This window comes from Mandrillus leucophaeus, unplaced genomic scaffold (assembly GCF_000951045.1).
Source record: "Mandrillus leucophaeus isolate KB7577 unplaced genomic scaffold, Mleu.le_1.0 Scaffold260, whole genome shotgun sequence".
Taxonomy (NCBI): Eukaryota; Metazoa; Chordata; class Mammalia; order Primates; family Cercopithecidae; genus Mandrillus; species Mandrillus leucophaeus.
The window spans coordinates 635,842-647,830 of NW_012102699.1; the positions used below are offsets into that span (position 1 = coordinate 635,842).

Sequence of the window (11,989 nt, forward strand, 5' to 3'; positions counted from 1 at the left end):
GATAGGAAGGAATATTTTATAATGATAAAGGGATCAAATCAACATAAATACTTGGTAATATTAATGACTATGCACCTACAATTAGAGCCTTAAACTATGTGAACAAGAAACTGACAGACCTGAAAGAAAAATAAACAAATCCACAATTCTATTGGATATTTTCATAATTAAGTAACAAAACAAGTAAAATATCAAAAAGGCTGTAGGGGAACACTATTAACAACTTGACCTAATTGACATTCATAGACTATTCTACTCAATGATGGGAGAATATGTATTATTTTCAAATCAGATGGAACATTCGCCAGGAAATAACATTTCCTGGGCCATGACGCAGGCTTAAAATTTTTCTAAAGATTGAAATAATACAATGCATATTCTCTGACTACAAAGCACTAAACTATAAATCAATAAAAGAATGATAGCTTTAAAATTATCTGGAAATAAAACAACACCCTTTTACTAACCTATGGTTCAAAGAAGAAATCACAAGGGAAATTAGCAAATATCCTGAACTGAACATTAACAGATGCAACATAGCAAAATGTATGCAGTACAGTTAAAACCCTGTTAAAGGAAAATTTTAGCATGAAATATTGATATTAGAATAGAAAAAAAGGTTAACATCAATTATTTAAGCCTCTATTTAAAGAAACTAGAGAAAGAAGAGCAAATGAAACCTGAAGAAAGAAGGTTAAGAAATAATAAAAAGAAAAAAACAAATGAACTAGAAGACAGAAAAATAATAGAAAAATTGAACTAAACCAAAAGTCGATTCTTTGAAAATATCAGTGAAATAAACATCTAGCCAGACTAACCAGAAAGAGAGAAACCACAATTGTTCAATATCACAGATGAAAAAGGGGACATCACTACAGATGCTAACAACCTTACAATGATATCAAAGGAATATTGTGAATAATTTTATGCCAATAAATTAAATATTTTAGATGAAATGTACAAATCATTTGAAACACACAATTGCTAAAGCTCACTCAAGAAAAAAAAAGAATAACTTCAGTAGCCCAATATTAATTGAAGATATTAAATTTATAGTTTAAAAACCTTCATACAAAGAAAACTTCAGCCCCAAATTGCTTTACTGGTAAATTCTACCTAATATTTTCATTAAACATTTCACCAATCCTACCCTAACTATTCCAAAAAATAGAAGGCACACTTCCCAACTCATTTTATCAGGCTAGCATCACCCTGTTATCCAAACTAGACTGCAGTATTACTAGAAAAGAAAACTACAGTCCAATATTCCTCAAGATCATTCCCTAACAAAATATTAGCAAACTAAATTTAAAAAAGGAAAAATAATAGTTCATTACCAAATGAAGTTTATTCCAGGAATGCAAGGTTTGTTTGATGTTTGAAAATCAACCAATGTAGTTTACCAGGTTAATATATTTCAAAACTCATGTAATTACCTTAAGGTATACAGAGAAAGTATTTGACAAAACTCAACACCCTTCATGGTAAAAACTGTCAGCTAACTAGGAATAGAAGGGAACTTCCTTAACCTGAAAAAGGACATCTTAAAAACACCTATAGCTAATATTACATCAAGTGGCAAAAACTGAAAGCTTTGCACCCAAGACTGGAGAAAGGTAAAGATGTCTGCTTTTACCATTTTAATTCAATTTGGTTTTGGAGGTCTTAATGCCATAAAACAAGAAAAAGAAAGAAAAGGCATACAACTTGGAAGGAAAGAATAAAACTGTCATTATTTGCAAATATTATCGTGCTCCTAAGGAATCTTTAAAATTAAGAAAATATATTACTTAATATAAAGTATGATTTTATGTTGTAAATTACAATTTATAATTGTCATATATGAGAAAACATCATATATTACATTATAAAATTAATGTTAAATAATTATAAAAATATAAATAATTATAATTAAAATTAATAATAGGAAATTCTTTTTCTTTACTTTTATTTTAGGTTCGAGGGTACATGTGCATGTTTCTTAGATAAGTAAACCTGTGTCACAGGGGTTTGTTGTACAGATTATTTCATCACCCAGATACTAAGCCTGTATACCTAACAGTTACGTTTTCTACTCCTCTTCCTCCTCCCACCCTCCGCACTCAAGTAGGCCCCAGAGTCTGTTGTTCCCTTCTGTGTGTTCATGAGATCTCATCATTTAGTTCCCACTTATAAGTGGGAGAGCACACAGTATTTGGATTCTGTTCCTGTGTTAGTTTGCTAATGATAATGGTCTCCAACTCCATCCATGTTCCCACAAAAGACATGATCTTGCTCTTTTATATGGCTATATGGTATTCCATGGTGTGTATGTACCACATTTTCTTTATTCAATCTGTCATTGGTGAGCATTTAGGTTGATGTTATGTCTTTGCTATTGTGAACAGGGCTGTAATGAACTTTCATGTGCATATGTCTTTATGGTAGAATGATTTATATTCCTCTGGGTATACACCCACTAATGGGATTGTTGGGTTGAATGGTAGTTCTGTTTTCAGCTCTTTGAGGAATCACCATACTGTTTTCCATAATGGTTGAATTAATTTACTTCCGCCAATAGTGTAAAAGTGTTCCCTTTTCTCCACAGCCTCACCAACATCTATTTTTTTTTTTTTTACTTTTTAATAATAGCATTCTGACTGGTGATAGATGGTATCTCACTGTGGTCTTGATTTGCATTTCTCTAATGATCAGTGATATTGAACTTTTTTCATATGTTTGTTGGCTATATGTATACCTTCTTTAGAAAAGTATCTGTTCATGTCCTTTGCCCACTTTTTAATGGGGCTGTTTATTTTTTCTTGTAAATTTGTTTAAGGTCCTTACAGATGCTGGATATTAGACCTTTGTGAGATGCATAGTTTGCAAATATTTTCTCCCATTCTGTACATTGTCTGTTTGCTCTATTAATAGTTTCTTTTGCTGTGCAGAAGCTCTTAAGTCTAATTAGATCCCATTTGTCAATTTTTGCTTTAGTTGCAATTGCTTTTGGCATTTTCATCATGAAATCTTTGCCCATTCCTATGTATAGGATAGTATTGTCTAGGTTGTCTTCCAGGGTTTTTATCATTTTGGTTTTATATTTAAGTCTTTAATCCATCTTGAGTTGATTTTTGTATATAGTTAAGGAAGGGGTCCAGTTTCAATCTTCTGCATATGGCTAGCCAGTTATCCCAGCACCATTTATTGAATAGGGAGGTGTTTTTTTCCCCCACAATGCTTGTTTTTATCAGCTTTGTTGAAGATCAGATGGTCATAGGTGTGCAGCATTAGTTCTGGCCTCTCAGTTCCATTGGTCTGTATGACTGTTTTTGTACCAGTACTGTGCCATTTTGCTTACTGTAGCCCTGTAGTAAGTTTGAAATCAGGTAACATGATGGGCCCAACTTTGTTCTTTTTGCTTAGGATTGCCTTGGCTATTCAGGCTCCTTGTTTGGCTCCATATGAATTTTTAAATGTTTTCGTTTTCTAGTTCTGTGAAGAATGTCACTGGTAATTTGAGAGGAATAGCATTGAATCTATAAATTGCTTTGGGCAATGTGGACTTTTTAATGATATTGATTGTTCCTATCCGTGAGCGTAGAGTGTTTTTCCATTTCTTTGTGATATCCCTGACTTCACTGAGCAGTGCTTTGTAAGTCTCATTGTAGAGGTCTTTCACCTTCCTGATTAGCTGTAATCCTAGGTATTTTATTCTTTTTGTGGCAATTGTGAAGGGGATTGTGTTCCAGATTTGGCTCTCAGCTTGGCTGTTGTGGATGTATAGAAAGGTTATGACTTTTGTATGCTGATTTTGTATCCTGAAACTTTGCTGAAGTTGTTTATCACCCGAAGAAGCTTTTGGGCTGAGACTATGGGGTTTTCTAGACATAGAATCATGTTGTCCACAGACAGGGATAGTTTAAGAAAAAAATTGTAAATACACCAAAACGTATGAGTTTCACAAGGTCAATATATGAAAATCAATATTATTTCAATATAAGATCAATGAGCAATTAGAAATGGAAATTTCTTTAAAAATAGCATTAACTATAGCACAAAAAACATGAAATACTTAGTTAAATGTAATAAAATATGTTAAAACCTGTATAAAATTTGATTCTTTGAAAAGATCAATGAAATAAATATCTAGCCAGACTGATCAAAAAGAGAGAAAGCACAATTTTTCAGTATTACAGATGAAAAAGGAGACATCACTACAGGTGCTAATTACCCTAAAAATTAAAATAAGGGAATATTATGAATACCTTTATACCAATAAATTTAAAATGACAAAAAAATTACTAAGTTAAGAGACCTAAGGAAAAGGGGAGATATACTATGTTCATGAATCAGAAGACTCAGTATTACTAAGATGCCAATTTTCCCTAAAGTGATCAATAGATTCTCTCCAAACACAATAAAAACAGCAGTATGATTTTTGGTAGGGATATTAAGCTGGATCTAAATCTTATATGGAAACACAGAAACAGAATAAGCAAAACAGTTTTGAAAAAGAACAAAGTTGGAGATATATTACATGGCTTAAGGCTTACTATAAAGCTTCAGTAACCAAGATAATGTGGTATTGGCATAAGGATAGACATTTGTATATGTCTAAATATTTACATATCTATCTATATCTATACATCTTCACAGAACAGAATACATACATATCTATCAATCGATGTCTATCTACCTACCTACCTACCTATCTGTCTACCTAGTTATCTATCTATCTAACTATTCATAGAACAGAATAGAAACTCCAGAAATAGACCTATGCAATTGATTTTTGGGGGGGCAACTGTTCTAAGGTAATTCAATGGGAAAAATATAGTTTTTCAACAAGTGGTAATAATTATTGGGCCCAAAAAATGAGCTTCAACCCTTATCCTCACACCATATACCAAAAATAATTCCATATAGATCATAGAGCTAAATGTTAGAACTAAAATTATAAATATAGGCTCAGTGCAGTGGCTCATGCCTGTAATCCCAGCACTTTCGGAGCCCAAAGCAGGTGGATCACTTGAGGCCAGGAGTTTGAGACCAGCCTGGCCAACATGGTGAAACCCTGCCTCTACTAAAAAATACAAAAATTAGTCAGATGTGGTGGTGCATGCCTGTAATCCCAGCTACTCAGGAGGCTGAGGCATGAGAATCACTTGAACCCAGGAAGCAAAGGTTACAATGAGCCACGATCATGCCACTGCACTACAGCCTGGGTGACAGAGCAAGACTCTGTGTCAAAAAAATAAATAAATAAAATAAAATTATAAATATTCTTGAATAAACTACAGAGGGAGATTTTGTGATTTGGGGCTAGGCAAAGATTTTTGGTAGGACGCAAAAAGCATAAATTTTATAAGAAAAAATGGATAAGTTGGACTTTTAAATGTTTGCTTCTCAAAAGACTTTGTTAAATACATGGAAAGACATACCACAAACAGCCATGAAATCTTTACAAAACATATATGTGATAAAGAATCTGTATCCAGAAGTATGCAGGACTCTTACTATTCAATAACAAGAAGAAACTAGTTCAATTTTTTTTAATGTACAGAAGATTTGAACATACACATCACAAAAGCTATACAAATAGTAAATGAAAAGACACTCAATTTCTTCAGTTATTAGAGAAATAGCAACTAAAATCATAATGAAATACCATTATATATTCATTATAATGACTATTTTTTTTTTTTGAGACGGAATGTGGGGAAATGAAAGCTATCAGACTGTTACTGTGTCTATATAGAAAGAAGTAAACATAAGAGACTCCATTTTGTTCTGTATTTGAGATGCTGTTAATCTGCAACCCTACCCCCAACCATGTCCTTGCAAGAGACATGTGCTCTGGTGACTCAAGGTTTAACAGATTTTGGGCTGTGCAGGCTGTGCTTTGTTAAACAAGTGCCTGAAGGCAGCTTGCTGGTTAAAAGTCATCATCATTCTCTTAATCTCAAGTACCCAGGGACACATACACTGCAGAAGGTCGCAGGGACCTCTGCCTAGGAAAGCTAGGTATTGTCCAAGGTTTCTCCCCATGTGATAGTCTGAAATATGGCCTCGTGGGAAGGGAAAGACCTGATCGTCCCCCAGCCTGATACCCATGAAGGGTCTGTGCTGAGGAGGACTAGCGTAAGAGGAAAGAAGGCCTCTTGGCAGTTGAGATAGAGAAAAGCATCTGTCTCCTGCCTGTCCCTGGGCAATGGAACATCTCAGTGTAAAAACCCAATTGTATGTTTTATTTACTGAGAAAGGAGAAAACTGCCTTAGGGCTGAAGGTGGGACGTGCTAGCGGCAATGCTGCTCTTTATGCACTAAAAAGGTTTATGGAAATGTTTGTATATGCATATCAAGGCACAGCACTTTTCCTTAAACTTATTCATGTCACAGAGATCTGTATTCATGTCTTACTGCTGACCTTCTCCCTACGATGATCCTATTATCCTGCCACTTCCCTTTTTCTAAGATGGTAAAGATAATGATCAATAAATACTGAGGGAACTCAGAGACCGTTGCTGGCGCAGGTCCTCTGTATGCTAAGCGCCGGTCCCCTGGGCCCACTTTTTCTTTCTCTATACTTTGTCTCTGTGTCTCATTTCTTTTCTCAAGTCTCTTGTTCCACCTAACGAGAAATGCCCACAGGTGTGGAGGGGCAGGCCACCCCTTCAACGGAGTCTCTCTCTGTCGTTCAGGCTGGAGTGCAGTGGCGCAATCTAGGCTCACTGCAAGCTCTGTCTCCCAGGTTCAAGCCATTCTCCTGCCTCAGTCTCCTGAGTGGCTGGGACCACAGGTGCCCACCACCATACCCGGCTAATTTTTTGTATTTTTAGTAGAGAAGGGGTTTCACCATGTTAGCCAGGATGGCCTGGATCTCCTGACCTCGTGATCTGCTGGCCTCGGCCTCCCAAAGTGCTGGGATTACAGACGTGAGCCACGGCGCCCAGCCAATAATGACTAAAATTTAAAAGGCTGACAATAACAGCATAGGCAGGAATATGGTGCAATTGGAGTTCTCAGACATGGCTGGTGGAAATGCAAAGCCACTTCAGAAAACAGATTGGTCATTTCTCATATATTTAAACATATACTTACTACATCACCCAGCAATTTCACTATTAGGTATTGACCTGACTTAAATGCATACAGATGTTCATACAAAGAATGTAAAGCTTCACAATGGGCTTTATTCATAGTAGCTCCAAACTAGAAGCACCCCAAATGTCCAACAGGCTTAATGAACAAACAAATCTTGATTATTCACAAAATGGAATACTAGTAAAGAACAATAAAAAACAGTATGATTTATGCATAAACATAAATAAATCTCAAAACCATTAAGCGCAGTAAAAGAAGCCAGACTCAAGAGACTATCTACCTTATGATTCATTTTTATGACATTCTAGAAAAGGTTAAACTATGGTGACAGAAATCAGATCAGTGGTTGCCGAAGAGTGGAGGTGTGAGAACAGAGTCGAATGTTATGTGACAGAAGGCAATTATAGTGAGTGATTAACATATGCTATACCTTGACTGTGGTGGTGGCTACATGACTACATGCATTTGTCAAAACTCATCAAACAGTACATTTAAAAAACATGAATTTGGCGGCGGCGACGGCAACATGGAGAGCGGGGCCTACTGTGTGGCCAACGCGGGCGGCTCCTTCCACCTGCGGCGCTTCCTGACGCAACCGCAGGTGGCGGCGCGCGCCCTGTGCAGGATCTTTGCCTTGATCGTGTTCTCCTGCATCTATGGCGAGGACTACAGCAAGTCTAAGCAGATGTACTGCGTGTTCAACCACAACGAGGACGCCTGCCGCTACGGCAGTGCCATTGGGGTGCTGGCCTTCGAGGCCTCGGCCTTCTTGGTGGCCGACGTGTATTTCCCCCAGATCAGCAACGCCACTGGTCGCAAGTACCTGGTCATTGGTGATCTGCTCTTCTCAGCTCTCTGAACCTTCCTGTGGTTTGTTGATTTCGGCTTCCTTACTAACCAGTGGGTGGCCACCCAACCGGAGGACGTGCCGCTGGGGGCCAACTCCACGCGGACAGCCATCACTTTCAGCTTCTTTTCCATCTTCTCCTGGGACGTGCTGGTCCTCCTGGCCTATCGGCGCTGCAAGGCTGGCGTGGAGGACTTCACCCAGAACGACATCGACTCCACCCCAGACCTCAACACTGCCTACGCCTCCTACCCAGGTGCATCTGTGGACAACTACCAGCAGCTGCCCTTCACCCAGAATGCGGAGACCACTGAGCGCTACCAGCCGCCCCTGTGTACTGAGTGAAGTTCGGGGTGGGAAGCGGGGCAGAGAGGACCCTCCCCTCTGCCCTGGACTTTCCCACGAGCCTCCTGGAACTGCCAGTCCCCCTCCTTCGCCTGTCCCATCCTGTGCAACTCAACACACAGCTAAGGAGCCTCCCAGCCTGGGGGGCTGGCAGAGCCACAGTGCTTGCACCCAGGGGGCTTTAGTCAGACACACTCTTCCAGGGCACTTTTAGGAAAGGGTGTTTAGCTAGTGTTTCTCCTTGCTTTTAATGACCCCAGCCCTTCCTGGAGTGGCTAGAAGCCAGCAGGCACCCATGTGCTACTGACAAGTGCCGCTGCTTCCCCCCAGCCCAGGTCAGGCTGTGGGAGCCGCTGTTTTCTGCCAAAGACGCGGGGGAGCCCTCACACCTGCCCTGTGCAGTGGGGCAGGACCAGGCTCCTGTGTCCTCACTCAGGTTTGCTCCCCCTGTCTCCACTGCTGTATGATCTGGGGGCCACCCTGTACCAGTGGTCTCTGGTCTGCCTCCCATGGCGTGGGGGTGGGGCTCGAGACCACAACACTTCCTCCTTGCTCCCTCTCCTGGCAGCAGGGAAGGGCTTTGCCTGACAACACCCAGCTTTATGTAAATATTCTGCAGTTGTTACTTAGGAAGCCTGGGGAGGGCAGGGGCGCCCCATGGCTTCCAGACTCTGTCTGTGCCCAGTGTATTATAAAGCCTTGGAGGAGATGCCCGGCCCTGGGATGCTGTTTGAAGATGGAATAAACGTTTTCTCATTCAAAAAAAAAAAAAAGAACAAAAAGATGAATTTTATGTTTTGTAAGTTATACCCAATAAAGCTGATTAAAATTTCTAAAAATATTCTGTTCATTTCTACCTTTTACCCCCTCACATTCTGTAGTAGTGATTAGTGCTGTTCATCAAAGATTCCCAGCTCCCACTTTCCAAGCACATAATAGGTTTGTACTTCTTGGTTCTCTTCTGATTGGATGGGGCCATGTAACTAATTAGGGCCACTGAGTTGTGAGAGGAGTAATATCACTTCCCTATGGGAAAGCTTATATGACCATGTGACAAGTTCCAGGACCCTCCCTCTCCCTAGGCCAACAACCAGCAATTTTGAGATTATGGCTGCTCTATCAGCATGGGCTTTGATAGACTCCAAAGACAAAGTTTCCTTCTGAGCTAAATAGATATGAAACATGAATAGGAAATAAATTCTTGTTGTTTAAAGCCACTGAGATTTTAGGATTGTTTGATGCCACTGTATAATTTTTCTTTTCCAGGATGATAAAGAAAATGGTACCCAGAATTGCTGGGGGTGCAATTTAAAGAATTGTATACAAGTGTACATATGTAGATAGATACTACTTATATACATGCTTAGGAGAGGCAAAGAATTTTTTTCCAGTATGGGAGAACGCTTTCCAGATTTATGTGAGGGGGAAATATATGTTTAACTGTTACCTAAGATAACTTGGAAGGTAGATTTGTGTTCTGAATTAGTTCATAGGCCTGGGGAAGAGGTTGAAAAACAGAAAGCACTTGTTAATTATTGTTATTATTATTATTTTTATTTGAGATGGAGTTTCACTCTTGTCGCCCAGGCTAGAGTGCAATGGTGCGATCTCGGCTCACTGCAACCTCCGCTTCCCAGGTTCAAGCAATTCTCTTGCCTCAGCCTCACCAGCAGGTGGGATTACAGGTGCCTGCCATATTAATTATTATTAAATTAATTTGAGAAAACATTAAAATAAAGGCAAGAGTTCAGTTTATTAGAAGAATAAAAGAGAATAGAGAGAGTTCAGAAATTCAGGGACTCGCAGATTTTGAAAAAGTAACTCTTTCTCATCTGCAATTGGCGAAAGAAGAAAGTGGGAAGACCTTTGGGTGAAAGTCCAAACAAAAATTTGACACCTCAGTTTCTTTTAACTGAATAATAAGGCTCAGGAAAAAGATAATGAAAGCATGACTTTCCCACCTGAGCCTGACAGACTCATGTGCCCACAAGCAAATTGAGAGAGTTACGAGAATGAGAAAGCCTAGGAATACCGCAAATGTAACATGCATGTCTAGAAAATAACTTGAGTGTGGCTAGGGGCACATTGGTGTTGATAGGAGTCAAAAAGATAAATAGTTTGCTACACCTTTGGAAGCATCATGAAGCAACAATTTGGTTAGGGACTTGTTCTTCACGTAGAGGGCACATGGAACACTGATGTAGTAGACAATTTGGAGTATGCCAGTTGGGGAAGTTCTATCATATGGCCACACATTTTTTGACCCTCTTTTTATCTGTGCTTCTTACTGCTTCGACCAATAAAGCACAGCAGAAGTGACACTATGTTCCTTGTTCACCGGAACACTCATTTTTAGAGCCCCGAGCTGCCGTGTAAGAGGTCCATCTTACCTGAAGAAGCCCAAGTCAAGGGGAGGCTACTCATCTAGCTGTTAGGTCGACAGTGCCATCTAAGCACATCCTGCAGCCATTTCAGCCCAAGCATAGAATATATGAGTGAAGAAGCCATCTCAGAAGTGAATCCTGCAACCCAGCTCTTTATCAGCACCCCGCCATTCCATCCATCCCAGTCCATCCCAGCTGAGACCCAGACATCATGGAGCAGAGAAAAGACTGGCACACAGTGCTCTTTCTGGACTTCTGACCTACAGAAACCATGAGCAGAGTGAAATTTTGTATTTTACACCATTTGTTGAAGTGATTTGTTAGGTAACAATAGATGTTATGGGCTGAAAAGTGTGTCCCTTAAATTTATATGTTGAAGCCCCTAGTACCTCTGACTGTAACTGTATTTGGAGATAGGGCCTCTATAGAGGTAATTAAGTCAAAATGAGGCCATTTGGGTGGGCCTTAATCCAATTTGACTGGTGTCCTTATAAGAAGGAAAGATTAGGGTGCGCAGAGAGGCACCAGAGATGAGTGAATACAGAAGAAAGAGCATGTGAGGACACATTGAGAAGGCTCCCATCTGCACGCCAAGGAAAGAGGCCTCAGATGAAACCAAACCTGCCAACGCTTTGATCTTAGACTTTCATATAGTTTGGATATTTATCACCTCCAAATTGCATTTTGAAGTTTGATGCCCAGTCAGCCAGCATACTTGTACTTGACTTATACTTGTAATCCCAGCACTTTGGGAAGCCAAGGCGGGAGGATTGCTTGAGGCCAGGAGTTTGAGACCAGAGTGAGCAGCACGGCAAGATACCATCTTTAGAGAAAAATTTAAAAATTAGCTGGTCATGGTACCATGCACTTGTAGTCCTAGCTACTTGGGAGGCTAAGGTGGGAGGATGCTTGATGCCAGGAGTTCAAGACTTCAGTGAGCTACGATTGCACCACCACACTCTAGCCTGTGTGACACAGCAACACCCTGTCTCAAAAAATAAAAAGAAAGAAATGCAGCCAGGTGCAGTGGCTCACACCTGTAATCCCAACACTTTAGGAGGCTGAGGCGGGTGGATCACTTGAGGTCAGGAGGAGTTCAAGTCTAGCCTGACGAATATGGTGAAACCCCATCTCTACTAAAAACACAAAAATTAGCCAGTCATGGTGGCATGCACCTGTAATCCCAGCTACCTGGGAGGCTGAGACACCAGAATCACTTGAACCCAAGAGGTAGAGGTTGCAGTGAACTGAGATCGTGCACCACTGCACTTCAGACTGGGCAACAGAGCGAGACTCTATCTCAAAAGAAAACAAAATTTATCCTCAA

The 11,989-nt window shown here is 39.9% G+C and overlaps 1 protein-coding gene across 1 annotated transcript; it reads left to right on the forward strand.

The window, feature by feature from the left end:
• The first annotated feature begins 7,601 nt into the window (after nt 1–7,601).
• On the forward strand, nt 7,602–8,278 carry LOC105542510 (putative synaptogyrin-2 like protein). Its single transcript, XM_011984094.1, is given in 1 exon segment — nt 7,602–8,278. A coding segment is annotated over 1 exon segment (666 nt). The 5' UTR covers nt 7,602–7,612.
• Nucleotides 8,279–11,989: the final 3,711 nt, after the last annotated feature.